The sequence below is a fragment of the Cryptotermes secundus genome, unplaced genomic scaffold, assembly GCF_002891405.2.
Source record: "Cryptotermes secundus unplaced genomic scaffold, Csec_1.0 scaffold590, whole genome shotgun sequence".
Lineage (NCBI taxonomy): Eukaryota > Metazoa > Arthropoda > Insecta > Blattodea > Kalotermitidae > Cryptotermes > Cryptotermes secundus.
Window position 1 is genome coordinate 145,755 of NW_019721768.1, and position 20,706 is coordinate 166,460.

General features: G+C 40.7%; 2 protein-coding genes across 2 annotated transcripts in view; one reads left to right on the plus strand and one right to left on the minus strand.

Annotated features, from left to right (window-relative positions):
* LOC111875722 (phospholipase A1-like) overlaps positions 1-14,488 on the minus strand; it is a 16,819-nt gene extending 2,331 nt beyond the window's left edge. The window contains exons 1-9 of the mRNA XM_023872199.2: positions 14,366-14,488; positions 12,206-12,329; positions 9,514-9,673; positions 7,450-7,553; positions 7,115-7,239; positions 6,273-6,407; positions 4,896-5,000; positions 3,506-3,614; positions 1,164-1,312 (exon numbers count right to left, since the gene is read on the minus strand). Coding sequence (XP_023727967.1) covers positions 1,164-1,312; positions 3,506-3,614; positions 4,896-5,000; positions 6,273-6,407; positions 7,115-7,239; positions 7,450-7,553; positions 9,514-9,673; positions 12,206-12,329; positions 14,366-14,423 — 1,069 coding nt within the window. The 5' untranslated portion in view covers positions 14,424-14,488. The remainder of the gene's footprint in view (positions 1-1,163; positions 1,313-3,505; positions 3,615-4,895; positions 5,001-6,272; positions 6,408-7,114; positions 7,240-7,449; positions 7,554-9,513; positions 9,674-12,205; positions 12,330-14,365) is intronic.
* The window catches only part of LOC111875717 (apoptosis-inducing factor 3), a 190,169-nt gene that overhangs the window by 68,843 nt on the left and 100,620 nt on the right, over positions 1-20,706 (plus strand). The gene's annotated exons all lie outside the window — the stretch shown is intronic.

Consider the following 20,706-nt stretch of genomic DNA (forward strand, 5'->3'; position numbering starts at 1 on the left):
AATAATAATAATAATAATAATAATAATAATAACGTCCCCAGGCTACGCATGAGAACTCACTTGTAAGAACTGAACCTTACAAAATAAATTCTTTTAGCACGCCCGCGCCATCTATCTACAGCTGAAGCGAACCTTTTGTGGCCTTCCAGTAACTTAGGTTCTGTAACAAGGGCTTAAGTAGAAACTCTTCGCGAAGGACATTAATTTACCAAAAGCTGCGGTGCAATGCCAAGTAATCTTACTATGTATTCAGGAGGTCATGACTTCAGAGGCCAGCTACCCTGACCTTGCCTTTAGGACCTACGGGACGAGTCGGGATATAGATCAACATCCGCAGTAGCTGAGATGAACTGAAATCACGCTCCAGCCTCTTTGCTCGCAGGGAAAGAACGCCGGTACTCATTGCGTACGGGGCTGGATGCCCTCAAGAGCCTATGTGCAGTCTGTGGAGAGAAGGAAATCTCTTGTTCTTCCCCGGAATCGCATCTCGATTGCCCCGTCGTCGAGCCCTTGATTTTTTCGCAGTACTGACTGAGATATCTCTGTTCCATTTTGTGCCTTTCCAAAGAGAATAAAGTGTTTGTCTGCCGTATTTATTTTTTTTATTTGTCAGAATTTCATTTTAAAACTTTCTTAGTAACTAGCAAGGATTATAACCGTGAGCGTATTTAACACAAAATATATCCTTGAAATGATACCACTGTGGAGAGAAATATCATAAATATATATACATGTATGTTTTATGTAATAGTAAGTCTGTTTGTAGCATAATAATACAGATCTTGTTACTATGGGAAGGATAAGCACGAATTCAGTGCCGTTACTCGTTCCGTCGCATAGTTTCTCTCTCTCTCTCTTACTTTTTTTTACTTTCTTGGGGTGGGGTGAGACTGAGTACGTCGGCCACGGTTTGGCCTATTTTACCAGCCCCGGTTGATGATGGATGTGGAGCAGTTGGTGGAAAGAGAGTTGGCAGCGGAAACCGAAGTACTCGGAGAAAACCTGCTCCCGTTCCACTGTATCCACCACAAATCCCACATTACTTCACCTGGGTTCGAACCCGGGTCCCTGAGGTAAGAAGCCGGCGACTAACCGCCTGAGCTATGGCACGGTCCTTCCGTCATACAGTTTCTTACTTTTTCTGTACATCTGAATCAACTTACCACAGAATGGCGGTTGGGAATTTGTTGGCACGACGAAATTCCCTCGGCCAGTAGCATTTATGGTGTCTAAGCCGATTGGCACGCAGTTCTGTAGGGTACAGGTATCTGGATTTACGACGACCTTAGACGCATATCCCAGAGTCAGTCGGCTGTGGAAGGAGAAGTTGTTTAACAGTTTGAAATCATTGCTTTAGCACGTGTCAGCATTGTGGCCTTTAGCTCTTCTGCTTATGAGTATGTAAATGGCGGCAAATATACCGATAAATGAAACTTAAATCTCAGTTTCGTACTCAAATCTATCAGCTCATTACAACTGTTTAAGATGAGTATCATATTAATCTGAACAGTGTCGATACAATTGTCCGCGAGGATGTAGGTATGTAGGGTTCAAGGCCAAATGAACTTTGCATTCGTAGATAAGAACCCCGTTTATGACACTCATATTTCCACGCGTATTTCATTTCCGGAAGCCACTTCTCAAATAGTCGTCTCTCGCCTAGTCCTCTGATTAGACGGCCCACCACGCTTTAAGTTATTATTCTTTAAAATTATTTCGGTTTTTCTTGTAGTGTGAAAATCGGGAGAAATCACTAAGAAGGAAAATGATTTTCATTGACAGTTACTCCTGGATAATGCTACGAAGACAAGCAGTCGATCCCGCAAGCAACGGCGGAGGTATGTACTGGGAATATATCGTCACTCGTATCAGTGATTAAAGACGGGTTTCGGATTGGTAATTGGATTTATTGAACACTTATAGGTCATAACTACAATTAATTATAACACTTTCAAGATTACTGTAATTATAGCACACAAAATCTTCTATATCTGTTTACAATAATCGTTGCTAGTTAACAGATCTAAACAATGGCTATTTCTCTGCAAAGTTTTCGTTATCCGTTTCCTGGCAGCGAATTTTAACACCAGAACTATAACTGTCACACTCCAGTTATCACTACACTACAGCACACATAAAGTTTTCACAAGCCAACTTCTAATTCTTCTTCTACTACTACTACGAATCCCGTTGCTGTCTCCGACCGACTGACTGGTAGCGCTGATTGTCTTCAAGAAAACTCCTCTGCACAGACCCCATGGAAAACGCTGTCTTCTTTTGCTAAGGTTGCGTGTTGAGAGGTTCGTTCCCTGGCTATAGACATCGTATTGTTCCGTGTGTTTTCTAGGCACGGACCACATAGAAAACACAGTTTCCCTTACGTTGTTGTCAAGTTCTTAGAGGGGGTGTTTACCGACCGTCGCGGAGAAATAGCAGTTCTTCTGTTGATGCCTGTATTCGTTGCCGTGGGAATGTTTACAGATATTCCTCTATTGTTATAGAAATTGCCCATATGTCAGGATATTATGAAATAGATAACTATTATGATAAGTATTATGAAATTAAAATGATTTATTTTTTTTTTACGAACGCTACGGCGGCTGCCTGGGCGATATCCAATTTAATATTTATGCAACGAATCAACCATTCTCACAAGACTTCTGATAACCAGTTAATTTTGAATTGCCAGACGAGATAGCACAGTCAAAATACTGACTGACTAAGGGATTGACGAACACTCCCCGATTCCTGGCAGGAAGACATCTACTCTGAGAGGACAAATATTTGAAATCGTTTATACAGTTTTTTTACAAGTTATTTTAATTCTCATTGCAATCCTCTTCTTACTACTTTCATGCACCATGTTCAGGTCGGATTTTCCCCCACACAGCCCCGTGTCATATTAATATTGAAAATCTAGCCCTGTGAGTAAAGCAAGATGAATCATGAAGCTGAATTTTAGCGTGTAGCTCCAAGATTAGGAATATGTCAAGAGTTCTAGGATAATATGGCGTATAGTCCGTTGGGTCGTAGAACAAATAGCCTCCATATTCAGGGGCGATGCTTGCTAACCCCTTCATGCTTATACCTGGCTTGTATTATTCGTCGACCCTGAAGATAGAGGCCATATTTCTCTTCGAAATATCGGCTTACCTTCAGCGGGCTACACGGCATTTTTTTTCCGAGAAAACAGACTCTTCATAGTCACCTTGGTGAAAGCCTCAATGTTAGAGAGAATGTGTGGAGTTTTACCTCTACACTCTCTTACTCCTTCATGGTGTGACGCTTAATAAATTCTAGGGATATCTTTGCATTCAATATCGCTTGCTGTCCCGGGAATAATTATTCACAGGTTAGTGGGCGGTACGCTACGAAAGCACATGATGTTTGCTATATAAACACGATCTAGGTAATAATTTCTAGGGCAGTGTGCAATAAAAGAAACGAACAGTTCTCATCCGGAACTGTCGATTCTCCTTCTCGAGCATGTTGTTACGTAACGTACCTTGTCAGCTTGTTGACTAAGCCTGCCTTGACACCCCAGAACTTGCAGCTACTTGCTAATGCTTCGGCGTAGTAAAGCAGTGATCGAGAATGGGAGCAGGCGAGTATCGCTGTAAAAATAACGGAGAATAAATAGTGTGACGAACATTTTAGGTAACACTCTTAAGGCCTTCTAAGTTCGTCTGTCACATTTCGTAAATTTAATATTTCGACTTTTTTTTTTCACTGGCTCTACATCCCCCTTGGGCCCTGACATCTGATTTTCAATTTCATGATCATTTTACAGACGGTAGGACTTTTTGGACGGGTGATCAGCTCGTCGTAAGACCTCTACCTAAATACAGGACAACACAAACACAGAATAAACGCATACACACGCCAAACATCTATACCTTCCGTGGTATTCGAACCCACGATCCAGACTTCCGAAAGAGCGAAGACAGTGCATGCCTTAGATCTCTCGACTAATGTCACTGGCCAATGTTTCGACTATATATTACATTATTATATCGCCTAAACAGTTAAGAAGCCAAAATCTTCCACTTCTCAAGAATCAGACTCCAGGTATCGAACAAGAAGTCTGCGTAGACGTAAAGCGCAGTGATTTTTATATACGTAATATGTTGCTGTATTTATGATGTCACATTTCTAACTACAGACACCACAGTCAATTGGTTAGCCCTGTTAATCTTACGTGGGAGATACCGTGTCTAATTACAGGTCCATAGATATGATATTATGGTCGAATTTTTCGAGATTTTCTTCAGTCATTCGATGTAAATTCAGGGTTGTTCCCACAAATAGGACGACGATGCCGCCTTCCAATATTCTCTGCAATGTATTCTTGAATAATTCTTTTATTCGATATTACACAGTCTGAAATATTGACAGCCTCGCTAAACATAAAATATATATAAGTAATTCTACGTCTATTGCGTATGGAGGTCTAGTGAAATGTAATTATTAATGCACTGAAACTCCAGACATGGAAATATTTCATTGCCCAAGTTAATATTTATTAGAGTAAAGAATGCTTTCCAGAAATTGTTATTATGAAAACATGTTTAGATTGTTTAGAAGGTATTTCATAATTATTTGATTAATTTTAATAATAGGCCGCGCCATAGCTCAAGCGATTAGAGGCTGGCTTCCCACCGCGGCGGCCCGGGTTCGATCCCGGGTCTGGTCAAGTGGGATTTGTGGTGGAGAAAGTGGCGCTGGGGCAGGTTTTCTCCGAGTACTTCGGTTTCCCCTGCCAATCTTCATTCCACCAAATTCTCCATCATCATAATCACATGGGGCAGGCTACAATAGGCCAGAAATGGCAGCAGTACAAGGGAATTAGTCCCACCCCACTAGCAATAAAAAAAGTTTAATAATACGGTTTTTACCATCACTAGTGTTGTCATGATGGAGATCCAGAAGTTGCCGGGGAACCACTTCAAGACCGCAGCCCGGTTGTTCCCAACCTCCGTTTACCCAAAAATCGACATCAGCTGAAGAAACAAAATATGAAACGGAAGTTATTCAGTACTTGTTTAGTGACCTTTGATAATGCAATGGGAGCCAACTCATTTGCTGTGTACACTATGAGGTTTGCGACGTCTTGCCTCTCTACCTTCCCTCTTACGGCGTACACTGTCTTTCCTTCCGTTACCTTTTTATACTGATTCTTTATTACGATTCACAGGGGCGACGCCGTTACCTTTCGTTTCAAAAAATTATTTCAACATTTATTTTCTCATATTGTCACCCTTAACTGGCAGCACACTGAACATACGTGTTATTCAACAACCTCGCTAAATCTGTTTTGATAATTACAACAGTAATGACTGTTTTCATCACATTGTCTGAAAATTGCGTGCTCCTAATTATATGGAGGCGTGGAGAGTATTAATCTTTCTATAGCTCAGTGGCAGATGGGACACACAGTTTACCTGGGGGCAACATTCAGTCTTGCAGCGGCTCAGATGTTACATATGAAACAGTTTCTGGCTCAGTGTAGTATGCCGAAGTTTGTTATTTTACAGCAGACCATAGAGAGAAAGCAGTCTTCTGGGATTTGGCGCCGTGTATATGCGGTGTTAACCGACGTTTCGGAAGAACGTATCGCCTCCATCTTCAGGGTAGAAGAAAAAATATAAGAAATCTGCAAGCGAAGAGACCTGAGAACCGGTAAAAGCAGACTGAGCAGGCGATACGTTCCTCCGAAACGTCGGTTAACACCACATATACACGGCGCCAAATCCCAGAAGACTGCTTTGTCTCTAGTCACCGCCGTGAAAGCCTCAAATCTTACAGACCATAGAGACTCTGCGCCGGTCAAGGTAATCGAGCGGTCTAAGGCATGTACTGTCTTCGCTCGCTTGGAAGCCGGGATCGTGGGTTCGGATCCCACTCAGGGCATGGATGTTTAGTTTGTTTGTGTGCGTTTTTCTGTGTTTGTGTACAGGTAGAAGCCTTGCGACGAGCTGATCACCCGCCCAAGGAGTCCTACCAAATGTGTAACATATAGAAAAACCGAAGTGAACGGAGAAGTTCATGGAGGTAGGCCTAGACCCACTGGGGCTGTAGTGCCAAGGGGAAAAAGAAAATAACGGCTGGTACGTCTAATGCTGTATGTCGGCATGTTAGTTTCTTAGGTCACTTGGAGTTTTTGTTTGACATTGACGCTTTGTATTTAAAATAATTTATTTATCCGTTTGCCTATCAGACAGTTTGAATTTGCCACTTCTGCACCCCTTTCCGTCAAGAAGGCATATTCATACCGTCTTCGTCGGACGTTCCAAGACCCGTCACAGGGTTTCCATTTGTGTGGATCGCTTCCGTAAACTGGGCATCTCCTTTACAGAGACGCACCTCGCAGTTCTTGTCCGTAAACCAGGGACCAGCTGGATCCAGTCCTGTGAATCCAGAAGTTATTCCTCTTAGAATTTATAGTTACATTAACTGCAACATTAATAACAGAATATGTTATGTCATCTTTTTCGTTAATTAGATTCCAGTGCTCCATATTTACAGGTAAGTAATTTGTCTCAACTGATTGCCTTATTTGTAACTCATTGTCTAATGGGATACCACTTGGCAGAGCACTTCAGGTGGGCTTAGTGATTTTTCGGGTTCTTCCTATATTCTCTCTTGAAGGGAGGGGCACGCGGTAGCGTGGTTGATTGAGGCACTATGCTACACGCCGGAAGTTCACGGGTTGGAGCCTCAATGAGATGATTTTTTTTTTCAGTTTACCTAATCCTTCCAGCCGCACTATGGCCCTGGGGTCGACTCAGCCTCTAACAGAAATGAGTACCAGGAATCTTCCTGGGGAGTAAAGCGCGGCCGGCGCGTGATCGCATTAAGTGGAGGAACTGTTTTGGAAGAGACTGTGGACCTGTCGTCTTGACAGATTACTGATGAATGAAGAATGAATGTTTCATAAATGAAATTAATTGCAGGAAGGAATTTCGCATATTTAATACTTCGACATTAAAATGTATATTGTGTAGGTATTTAAACAATAAAACAATATCAGAAAAGAAAATTCTTTCTTTCAGTTTGACATCTCTTAATATTACTCAAGTTGATACAAAATTATGAAGTGACTATTACAGTTTACCTGTTAGTCTGCCAATTCCAGGAATAGCCTTAGCTACATAAGCAGCTAAGTGCGCTCCTAAGCTATGTCCTATTAAATGGATCTGAGAAGGAGACACTCCAGCTTGGATTATATTTTGCACCATCCTGAAACAGTACGCATCATTATGAGGAGAGAGAAGAAATTGGGGGTTCTCATGGCGATTCTAAGAATCTTCGGTAAATATTTACCAAACTACAAGGCATCACGTCCCAATTTTCAAGGGAAAAGAATATTCATCTGTTGTATAGATCAAGTGACAGTGTCTTAAAGTTAGTGGGGAAGAGATTGCTGTATTAAGAACAAATGTTGCTTACTTGGTTACATATGTGGCTACGACTCTGAGGTTCGATACAACTTGTGGGTAGTTCACGTTCTTAGCAATCTCACCATAGTCCACAAAAATGCCATTAGCATTGACCTGTAAGTACGTCACAAACGAAAATTAACACTGATGTTTTACTTTCTGTTAAATGATGAGCAATTTGTGAAATAACAAATGTAGCGAGTGTAAATAAAGGAGCTAGCAGAATATGCAGAGATAATGTTGTCCCCCTTATTATTAATTAAATCTAACACAATGAGGCCACATGGAGGAGTAAAGGTACAACTCCACACGCATTCTTAACCTCGGCACTAGGTGGAACGTGAGTGTTTAGCTTCACGCTGTAGCCGCTTTACATTTTATGTGGCTGGAGAAACCGAGAGAAAACGAAACGGCAGCTGTTCCTTTCACAGTTCTCATTACAAACAAAAACCTTCATCGAGTAGTTATCAATCCTGTTTCATACTTGTAAAACACTGAGTTCAATTCTCGGCTCGGAGACCGACTTTCCTGCCTGAGAAATTGTGGATTTCCTTAGTCCGCACAAGAAAATTCTGGGATAAAGCTTATAATTAGGTCATAACCGCATCGTTCCCTGTCCTTTCCGTTTCGTTGTCTTTAATGACCCTAACACTCGAGGTATTAGAAAGCCTCTAATGTGAGAGACTGAAAAATTCGTTAAAGGATATTGTGACCTGAGCGTTGAAACCCAGAGTAGTGGAACAAATATATGAGGCCATTCTTAGGCAACAGTGGGATAAACACACATGGAAAGGAATAAACAAGCAGCGATGGAAAATACGGTATTTTCGTATGCGAATATTGCTAGACAACGACACGGTAAACACTTGCCCGTGAGATGAAATAGCGCAGAACACTGGAGGAGCCTTTGGAGGAGGCGTCTTTTACTGTCTGATAAACTGGTGCAGGCTCTTGGGCGAACATTGATTGTTCGTTCCTTATCCCAAGAAACTCATGACGCTCATGACCATGTTCTACTGTCTGACAGCTCTGGGAGCGCTTACTCACCGGTGTCTTCTGTCCATTCCGCTTCTGTAACGATGACAAACTGGTCAAGCCAGTGTGGCGACAGTAAGTCGGAGGTCTGAGTCATGAATTGCTTTGTTATCAGCCGCTACCTAATAACGACACGTGAATAAACAGAACACTTTACGTGTGCTGTAGTTGTACTAATCTGTTTAAAATAAATGAGTGAGGCTGTAAGAGTTACGAGTTATAAAATCCAGTTATCACTCGTAACCCAGTGTCCATTCACTAACATTTGACAATTAATACGGAATACTATGTTGTTTTGGATTTATTGGTTATTAATTTTTATTGTAATTTTTGAAAATATGTTTTTAACTTTAATAAATTAGAATGGTGTACGGAATGATCGAAAATTAATTTAGAATGAAATTTCTCCCTTCATAATTCCTCACTTTTCTATTAATGCAATACATTCCATGCTGCTGCTGCAGATAATAATGATGATAACAGTATACGGAATGCAGTCTCTCACCTAAGAGTCAGGTCTGTGTCTTATGAAGTTAATGGCTTTCTTCTACCTTAAGGGTAAGGCATGAAACTCGTCCGTAACCTTGTACCCGTGGCCCACACTGTGCCGTGTCACATCCCAGAGGGCCGAAATGTCAATATCGTTCACAGCTGCATCCTCGGGTCTTATATGTCATATTAGGTTACAGCCGCTCCGAATGATTGTACCAAATATTATTAACACAATTCTTTTACCTGTCTGCAGGACTGCAACATTTTGAGAGGATGGGCTGAACTCCGCTTGGGAACGTAAAAGTGAATGTAGAATTGTGTACGTCTCCGTTTTATTGGTAAAGCAGCAAGAGCGTGAAGCTGGATACTCACTTCACTTAGTGTGGAAGTGAAGAATACCTGGATCTAAACTTCCGTTACCCATAAGTCTTCATGCCTCAGTACCTAGCTAAATAAGCAAAAATTTATCTTTACCTTCACCCATGTTATTTTATTTATTATCCATTCTTTGTATAACATCACAGAAATAAATCATTTCAGCACTCACACGTGATGAGTAGAGGGTTGTAATATTCATAATGGAGGGTGCAGCCGCAGAACTCATCCATCCGTGGAAAAATATTATTGTTGGTTTCCTCACATTGAGGTAACCTGGAATTTTCGACGCGTTCCTTGCTGTGAAGACGACTGGATTATCCTTATTCGAACTGCGACGAACAGAAAATTACAATTACAGTATCTAGAAAGAGTAAGAGACGTGGGAATAATTTGCTACACTTAAGAAGATGACTTCATTATTATCGTTTATATTCTGTAGCGAAATGTCATATATCGCATTACTTTGCATTATAACACAAGAGACATCCATATGGAAATAATATGCCGCCAAATTTTCTCCTTGGGCCATTGATGTACCTGTAATATTAAGGCGATTTAGTACGTTGGTATAAAGTGAGACCACGTTTCAGCAGGGAGGAGGGAGCGCTACGTTACCGCCAGGTGCCGCTGGGGAGGTAGGGGTCCTCCGTTGCGCAACATGTCACAATACATCCAAACTGGCTCATGCTTGACCAGTTACGAGTATTTGTACGGTTGCACTTTGATTTCGTTTTAAGTTCCCGTTCTGTTGCCTTAAATTACTTCTCCGTGTTATTCACGCCCAAATATAGGCTTCGGACTGTAGACAAGAATGACGGAAGAAGTTAAGTTCCTAAGTTTCCAAGAACCCCTGTGTAGGTTTGCACCTATTTGAGAAACCTGAGTCCGATATTGGAGTAGCAATCTTTCTGAACTGAAGGAAAAGTGGAAATACCGCGCAGGCACGCGTTAGTATAAACTTCAGAGAGCTTGAAGAAAGCAGTCTGCTTTTACCGGTTCTCACGGTCTCTCCGCTTGCAGATTTCTTATATATTTTTTCTTCTACCCTGAAGATGGAGGCGATACGTTCCTCCGAAACGTCGGTTAACACCACATATACACGGTGCCAAATCCCAGAAGACTGCTTTCTTAATAGTCACCGCCGTGAAAGCCTCAAATCTTACATTCAGAGAGCTTGTTGCGTGCTTGGCTTGTATTTCTACCTTGAAGATGGAGGTATTGCGTTTCATTGATGCGTTTGTGAATTTCTGGAAGAATTTACGATATCACATGACAAAACATAGAACTCTTTTCTTCTCTTCAAAATTTACACACTTCATAATTGAATAACAAAAACTGTACCCTTTAATACGTAGGTAAGTCAAAAATTATCCGCACTCTTGTTTTTCCAATCCGTATATACAAAAGTAGGGGTTGAACAAGTACTTCATTTTTCTACATAGCCTCCCTTTTCGATGCACTTGGTCCAGTGGTCCAAAACCTTGCGTATTCCCTCCACGAAGAAGGTTTTCGGTTGGTCTCGCAACAATTTATGCACCGCTTCCCCCACTTCTTTGTCCGTAGAAAATCAAAACCTCGTAAAACATCTTTGAGCGGTCCAAAGAGATGATAGTCGGAAAGGGCGAGATCTTGGCTGTAGGCAGGCTGTTCCGGCACCTCGAAACACAAATGGTTAATGGTTTCAACGGTCTGGCTGTCCTTGTGTGAGCGTTCATTGTCATGCAACAACAACGCTTTCTTCGACAATAAGCCTCGGCGTTTGGTGCGAATTGCTGGCTTCAGATTGCTGGCCAGCAAATCACTGTATCCTGCACTGTTGATCGTACACCCTTTTTCCAAGTAGTCTTCCAGTATAGGCCTCTTTGAGTCGCAAAATCGGTTAGCATCACCTTTCCCACGAAAGGTTGAGTCTTGAATTTCATNGTAGGCAGGCTGTTCCGGCACCTCGAAACACAAATGGTTAATGGTTTCAACGGTCTGGCTGTCCTTGTGTGAGCGTTCATTGTCATGCAACAACAACGCTTTCTTCGACAATAAGCCTCGGCGTTTGGTGCGAATTGCTGGCTTCAGATTGCTGGCCAGCAAATCACTGTATCCTGCACTGTTGATCGTACACCCTTTTTCCAAGTAGTCTTCCAGTATAGGCCTCTTTGAGTCGCAAAATCGGTTAGCATCACCTTTCCCACGAAAGGTTGAGTCTTGAATTTCATCTTCGTTAGCGATCCCGGGTGTTTCCACGCCATACTCTGGCTTTTGGATTCTGGCTCATAGTGATGAACCCACATATGAATTTCAGCCCCTGACGCACCTTCCAATCAGAGAAATCGGGTCACTATTCTTTGTTAATCATTGGTGCACACTGCTAGCAGAGCGGCCATGTTTACACTGGCACAGCATCAAGGAAAATGATGCGATCAAGGTAAAACTTCGACCACGTGACCACAGTAGTACCGACTCTAACAATGCATGCGTAGGAGGCAGTGCGACAAACCTAAAGATGTGTTATGGAGAAAGTGCGGATAATTTCTGACTTACCCTCGTATTTTCATACTGGTTATTGAGCAGTGTGTCATATGCCCATTGTGATATTTTTTAAGACAACTGTACTGTTCGCTTCTCAGTAAACAGCGTTAATCCTGTAGGCAATGCAGTGAGAGAAGTTAATTAATGTCTGAATACACACGGGATTTTTAGTACCTTGAATTCTCTTCTGTAAGAAACAAGAAAACAATTGACATTACCGAAACCATCGAAGTTACATAGTGCCTTTGGTATGTTATCGTGACAAATATAAAGCCAATATTTAATACTGATACGGTATTATACAGTTCAGTTCCAGTGGATATTAATTCTATTCATACCTCTCAATAAGGAAAAATCTTGTCAAATTTCCTTCACATTCTGGTTCCGGCACTAGACGTGTGAGGGTTTGCCATGGGTCGCCTAACTCATAACATTCTTTGTCGGGACAGCACTTCTGCTTGGCTGTGGGGCAGAAAGCAAATATCAAGGAGTAATTTATTCACCTCAACTTCAGGAATACGGTTCTGTTTTCGAATCTTGAAGTGACTGTGTGATGACACGAAGGATACATGGACAGTTGGGTTGACAGACGGATACAGAGGTGTTTCATACAGATTTAGGTTTCAGGACGTGCGCATTTCAAACACGAAATATTGTAGCACATAGCCATGGATAAATGGGTGGATGTATTCATCCAATAAAGGCAAATACAATGTATCAGATTCGGAAACATAATACAGCTTCAAAGAATTTGTCATGTAGAAACCAGCAAAACAGAAATTACATTAACACAGTTAACAGTTGAGTCGCAGTTTTAGCTTCTGTTGAGGGGTATCTAGGTTCATACAGACCATGTTGGGTGTGTCCCTCGTCATCACTGCATGCTGCTTCCTCCGGTTGCGGATGGAGGAGACGGCCTCCAGATATGAAGCGTAGTTTCGAATATATTGAATAAGCAGTCGTGGACGGCCGACATTGGTGGCTCATCTGCTTGGGCGTTGAACGTGGGACTATCAAATCCTCATCATGAAAAATAGGCCTGTTACGAATTGCCACAAAAGTCAACGAACTTTGGTGGATTCGTTGGATCAACTACCTAAGCTACGAAAAATTGATATCAGATGTGGTACATAGACTGAGGGTGTTTGAGAACAGGGTGTAGAGGAGAATATTTGGACCGAAGAGGGATGATGTGACAAGAGGTTGGAGAAAACTGCATAATGAGGAGCTTCGTAACTTGTACTCTTCTTCATGTATAATTAGAATGATCAAGTCAAGGAGGATGAAGTGGTCAGGGCATGTAGCATGAATGGGGTAGAAAAGGAATGCATAAAGCATATTGGCTGGAAAGCCAGAAGGAGAAAGACTACTGGGAAGACCATGGAGTAGGTGGGTTGACAATATTGAAATGGATCTTAGAGAGACAGAATGGGATGGTATGGACTGAATTGATCTGGCTCAGGATAGGGACCAGTGGAGGGCTCTTGTGAAAACGATAATGAACCTTCGGGTTTCATCTACTTTGGGGTAATTTTGAGTATCTGCAAAACTGATTCCTCAAGACGTGTTGAGCCTCATGAATTTAGTTGAGGTCATACCGAATTACGAGTGTGTACTACAGATTTGTGGATTGCAGTGATCATATACACGAAATTTGCAGTAAACACATGATTATGTCATCAATACCATTATCATCAGCCTCTGTATTGGGGCTGTTTCATATCTTACAAATAATTTAAAAGAGTTTCTTACGACCAGTTACAAGCCCTCCTATACTTTCTTCTCCTCTGGCTTAATATTTTGTAGTTTGTTCTGCAATGACATTTATGGTCATCACAGTAGATCTTCCCTTCCCAGGTACTTTCAATGTGATCTCTAATATTTCTTATATGCTGAAATTATTACTTTCATAATTATAGGTTAGTTCGTAAAGATAGCCATTTTTTTTGGGAGGTGAGGCTGAGTAGTTCGGTAAAGGTTTACAAATGCGTCTGACAAACCTACTGCCTACGTGTTCAGAGTTATATGGTTTTTTTGCTAATTACTAAATCACTACATAACCTGAAATCCGTATAAGAGAACCGTGGTTATATGACTATTCCTGTGAATTCAATTAACCATTTAAGAATGTTTACAAATCTGTGGGCAGCAACAACAAACACAAATATTACTGCGGGATACGTAACAGTCTACACTGAGACTTAATTATTGATTTAATTATGTAGAATAATCTTATAATATTTCAAAATTTATGGATGTGGTTACGACATCAATTTTGAATTGATTCATATTATTCTCTTCAAAAACTATACGATTCTCCTCACACGATATAATAGTGTGTTATTCCCTCAAATTGGCAGATCCATTTTCTGAGTCTGCTATTCAGAGGAAGAATAAGTAACATAAAATAATACCATTTCTTGAACAGGAAGGAAGGATCACTTCGACCCAGACATACGACTATGTTTAAGTTTATTTCTGTTTGCCTATGTACTCACCACAGAATGATGAAGAGACAAGCAACAGTAGTGTGAAACACAGGAGAGTATAACACATAGTGTTCCCGAGAATGTGGTCTCTAATGAGAAGACTTACTTGTGTTTGCGGTGTTCTTGAAGGGTTCTTCAAAGTACGTTAAGTACTGCAATTAACTTCCATCCTACATGCATTTCTTTATCTTGGTGTTCATCAATTTCTAAGCAGAAAACAAGTCGTGGAAGTGGAATAACATATAAATAAACTCATAATGTCGTATGTAATAACAACTTAACAGCTTACTCGTGAGTGATATAGATCATATCTTTCGCCAGCTACCTCGAAACGCGTAACTTGTGACATAAACAGGAGTTGTAATCTAAGGCACAGCGAGTATCTTTCAGCTAATCCTGTTATCTCTTACGGAAGTGCAGAAATATTCCTGACACAACATCCATCATTTATATAAATATTTGTTTCGTTATTCCATACATTTTCCGTACTTCATGGGTCTGTTTATCTTTCCTAATACATTTTCAACGTCTTTATTGCTTTTAGCCTACTTTCCTAAAGCAAACTTATGCTCTCTATTTCGTTTCTTTATGTTTCTGTGTTCCACCTATCGCTTCTTGGCAACGGTGTCTCCTATTCTGGAGGAGGGAACGAGCATAAATTAGGTCACAAGTCACGAAGGGCCTCAAATAAAGAATGTACTGGCTAGGGTCAGCGACAGTATAATGGAATGGACAGTCGGGTCAGTTTTCAGTTGCCTTGTTAGTAGCCGCTACCTAACGGCTATTTAAGAAGAACAGAAGACCTTTTTTGCTATCGAGTGTATAGGTCAGTGAGGCTGATATAATTATTTATATTTACCTGTTATAAATCCGAAATCCGTTTCTATTGAGTGACACGTGAGAATATTAAAAAGAATATTCTTGAAGGAGTACGGTGGTTGGCACAATACAAGAATATGAACACACACACAAACCTACTCACGGTCATCTCACTGAACAGTCTTGTCTAGCTGTAACGTTCTAGACTTTCATTCAGAGGTGGTCATTTCGAATCTTCCTCAGGACACTGGGTAGCTTAGCTGAATAATTTTTGTTTTGCTTGGATTTTTGGGCTAATGCAATGGTATTACTCCCGATTACCCCAAGACCGCTTTCTTCCAAATCCTTTACCGTACATATTCCATTAATAATTCTGTCATATGTGTACAACGACGTACAATCTTCACATTGACAAATAAAAGTTATCTACCTATCACATTTGACGCTGTACGACTACTGAGTTTGAAACAGCATCATTAAATCACACACCTGCCCCCTGGTCTTCCCAGTGGTCTCTTTCCATCTGGATTTGCCACCAATATCCTTTATGCATACCTCTTCTCCTCCATTCGTGCCACATTCCCTGTCCATCTCATCTTCCTTGACTTGATCATTCTAATTATACTTGGAGAAGAGGACAAGTTATGAAGTTCCTCATTATGGAGTTTTCTCCAACCTCCTGTCACTTCATCTCTCTTCGGTCCAAATGTTCTCCTCAACACCCTGTTCTCGAACACCCTCAGTCTATGTTCCTCCCTTAGTGTCAGAAACCCACACAGAACCACAGGCAAAATTATAGGTTTGTATGTTCTAATTTTTATGTTTTTGGACAGCAGACGATAAGACAAAAGAATGAAAAAAAAACACAATCCACATATGAGAAACAGTATATTAGTATAAAGATTGTTTTGTGCATATAAAAATACGTATAATTCTAGTGCTTTCGCAGTACCACAACTTTACCAGCATCACCTTCATGGATTAGGCCATGCGTGGTCTGTTCGTCCTCCTCAAGAGTATGCTGATCTTCCAAACGCAACTCTTTTCCTTTTTGAGTTCTATATTAGAATTTTCTATTCTTCTATTTCTAAATTTTCTATTTGTTGCACCTGATATTTCGATTGTGTTTTGGATTTCAGAATTTTTTTCCTTCAGATTAGAGAAGTTCAGTTCTTTCCTAGTTTTTTTGTTTCTTAGTTGGTTCTTCCTTGTGCAACCTGCTATGCTCCTCAAGAATTTTATTTCTGAAAGTTCCATTTCTTCTTCCTGTTTTATTTTTCTTTTTCTTGTACTCTACATTTCTGATCCTTACCTAAGCATAGGTACTGTCACAGCTTTATAAAATTTTGTGTTCGTTTCCTTGTCTTGTTATTCAGTACCCTTATTATTGTGCTGCACATTTTATTACATCTATTTTTTTTTATTTCGAGATCTCTGTTCTTTTTTACTGTAAATGTTTACCGGAGTCATAGTTAGAGTTACTTATACTTCACGACTGGCGGTTTAGCGCCAATCATTTCACCTTAGCGACAATTGCCTTGAGACTCAGGGCCAGTAATTTTATTTTCCAAATGAACACTTGCGGTTATAGTCCTTTTGTAACATCCTCTCTGACAAGAGGATGGGTCTGTCGTTTACAATTGCTGCTGGGCCCCGCCAGCGTAGTCATCTCAGGTCCAAATCCCTTGGAACTCATGACCACTTTTCCTGTCTCAGATTTCAGACTTCCTCAACCTGGAGATCCAGGTTCCCGTATTTATATCCCCCAGGAACAGGGTGGCCCAATTATATCCCCAGGTACTGGTGCTCGCTTTTCGTCACCTACGACTCGTAGGACTACGGTGGAGGTACTCGAACCCGCCTTTTCACGGACATAATCGAACTATCAGAGTCAGGGTCGGAGCATGAAGTAAAGTAATAATAACTGAATTAATTTATTAAAGTGCTTGCCAAGAGCAGTGGCCTATTTCAGGCAATTCCCGAAAGTACACAATAAATGCAAATGTACGGATTAAGGAAAAATTAATTTAATAATTAAAAAGAGAAATAGCGGGTCAGTTTGTAATATACAAAGTGAAAGTGTCTTCCATGAAAACGATATTCCTATTAGAATTATCAAAAATTCTGCGTACACTATCAGCAGTGTTGGCGAAACTTTCCCAACATTGAAATTTCCTAATAATAAAAGTGTTAAAGTCGCCAGTTAATTTAGTGGCTACATGAAGATTAAGAATATCCATGAAGAGTCATATTTTCTGGAATATAGCACCATGTAAGCTTTTGTTATGAATAAGGAGACTTTGTTTTCCTCTGAAAACATTTAAAGGCATGAAAACCATTCATATATCGCCTTACTGATAACGCGCACTAAATATTAAACATTCTACAATCAAGTCATAATTATGAGAAATATCGGACTGATGAAATGAAGCCGGGATAGCTTAGTGCAGCGGAGAGACACAGGCTTGTCGGCTCAGGAATTAAGGTTTAGATTTACTGGCAGGGAGTCCTCGCAGCGTCCGGACCGGCTCTGCTGCTCACCCAGTCTTTTATCCAGTGTGTACCGCGCTTCTTGCCTCTGCGTTGAAGCGACTGAAACGTGAAACTGACAGTTCACCTCCGTCTAGTGCCAAGGTTAAGAAGGTGGGAGCTATAATTGCACTTCCCCATCATACATCCTCATGGCATGGTGTTTAATTGATTAAGCACGTGCGTGTACCGAGAGATACTCGGACTTTCACTTCAACATATATAGTCGACCCTCATGGATATCCGGGCAAAATAAAATGTTATGAAATGAATCAGCCATAGAAGCTTTATAAGTAAGGTGACGATGAATGTACAGGTCACTGCCCAAAATAACATGGAGATCTGTCATGCAGTCAGTACGCAAAATTGTAATATTTCTGGTGTGGTACTTAAAATTGATACAATAATATTATTCTTACCAGTAAATGGAATGAAGTTATTTTTATTTACGTTGAGGAACATGTACTGTTCTGGACGCCATTTTTTATCACATAAAGATGCATTTGTAACCATTTTCAATCTTATTTTGACTTAATTACTCAATAAAATTTCAGTTCCTATTATTTATTAACAAAATTTTAGAAAAAGGGAGGTCAAGGAGGGAAGTTGTCGTACAAAAGGAAACAAAAAAGAAAGGAAGATCACAGTAATATGGGGAGAATAATGGATTTATTCAATGTATTATATATATATATATAGTCACGTGTAGTGTGGTACGCGTGGCAAAAATAACGGGTTATAGTTCAGGTGATTGGATTTATTGGCACTTCGGTTACACTCTCTGTCTCTCTCTCTTAATTGCAATTATTACAGAGCTATGGCTGATTTACACACTTTACAGTTCACCGTTGCACGCGCACTGGGGTTCTCAGTCTTCACTAGTCGTATCCAGGCAACGGATCTCAACACAGAAGTAGCACTTCAGATCACTATGAAGTCTTCTTGCTATTTCGTCTTCAATCACTCTGTCCTGCTCTGTCTAATTCTATTTTCAATTAATCCTCACAATTCACTAAGAACACGCTCCATTCTCGTCCTTGTACTCTCAACTACTGAACCCACATGGACGTTCCTTAGCTGCAACCGGACTCGTGTTAAATAGCCGTGGCACGCACAACACAAGAAACAGAAAATATGTTACGTGATAGCTATCTCGGCAGTCCATTGGTGCTCTGACTTGCGTATCACCGAGCTATAAAAATTGGTCTTATTGTAGCGTGCGCGTATTGCGGAGTGTTTATAGGCCCATAGGTTTGTCGAGGCTCCCCCATTTTATGGATAATGGGTTCACAGATGGTGGTGAGGTTGTCAGAGTTACGCGTTGGCCGCCTCTTACCCCCAGGAATATTCCTGGTATTCATTTCTGTTAGAGGCTGTGTCGACCCCAGTGCCATAGTGCGGCTTGAAGGATTAGGTCAATAGGAAAATCCAGTGGCCTATCTGGAATCGAAACCTCGACCTTCCGGCTTGTAGCATAGCGCCTCAACTAACTGCGCTATCGCTTACCCCAATGATATAAGAGTGTCGTTACATAAATAGGTAACTTTTTTCTAACGTTAGGTAAAGTAGGAAAATTACTTATCTTTGTAACTACAGTACAGTTGCAGGTAGTGATAAATTTTGTTTGTCATTCTTCGAAATGTCATATTTTCTCCAAGGATATAGACTTACACTGTTTTACAAGGTAGATTTCGTTCCTGGAAGAAGCCATCTAATTCAAAATCGCTTCCCCCTTCTTCAACTCTGTTTTTAAATTTTTAAATGATTTTGAATTGAAAGGACTGTGATTTATTTTGGTTACTTCATTGGATTACTCAATTGACCTGATACTCCCAGCCGCACTACGGTCCTGGGTTCGACTTGGCCTCTAACAGAAATGAGTACGAGGAATCATCCTGGGGGGTAAAGTGCGGCCGACGCGTAAGGCTGGCAACCTCATCGCCATCTGTGAGCCAGTTGTCTAGAGAAAATGTGGGAGCCTCGACGCTTCACAAACCTATGGGCCTCCACGGCCTGTTACAGGGATTAGATATATTATACGTCTTTTATTTGAAAGGCAAGTAGCACTATAACTGCTTGGGGAAAGGATTTAGTTATAAACACAAAATGCAAGAAGACGAGATGCCCAAAGTTGATACGTGTTTGTGTGAAAGCCTCCATGTGGGAGATAAAGATGTTTGATATTCAATAACACGCAGATCCAATACACTTACATTTAGAGGGCCTACAACTTACGTGATTATTAGGTTATTTCTTATTTTCGCCTAACTTTGAAACCCAAGGAATGAATCTCGGTTTGTTACGTGTGCTAAGTAGAGATTATAGATTTTATGTCATATTTTTTTAGTTAACAAATTTTAAAAACATAATCCTCTCCTGTTTTGGTGAGGGTACAGGCAGTTTTTCTTAACACTAGTATTCTGATTATTTGTCTGTTATTTATTTAATATCACTTTCGATATTATTATAATTGTATAGCATCGATTTCTTAGGTGTTTATTTAACGACGCTGTCAGTATCGAGAGTAAATAATTTTGTGTGATAATATTGTGTGCTTGTACTTTTCTCCAAGTATAATTAGAATTATCAAGTCATGGAGGGTGAGGCAGGCAGGACATGTAGCAAGAATAGGGGAAAAGATGAATGCATATAGGATATTGGTGGGAAAGCCAGAAGGAAAGAGACCACTGGTAATACCAAGTTGTAGGTGGGTGAACAATATTAAAATGGATCTTAGAGAGATAGAATGGGATAATATTGATTGGATTGATGTGGCTCACTATAGGGACCAATGGAAGGCTCTTGTGAGCACGGTAATGAGCCTTCGGGTTCCATAAAATGCTGGGAATGCTCGCAGTGTGTGTTTAAAATGGCCGTGTCTATTCAAAATCTCGCCAGATGTGAGGTTCGTGCAGTAATTCGATTTCTTCACGCGAAAGGAGAAACTGCTGCTGAAATCCATCACCATCTTGTTTCTGTTAACGGCGAAGATGTTATGAACA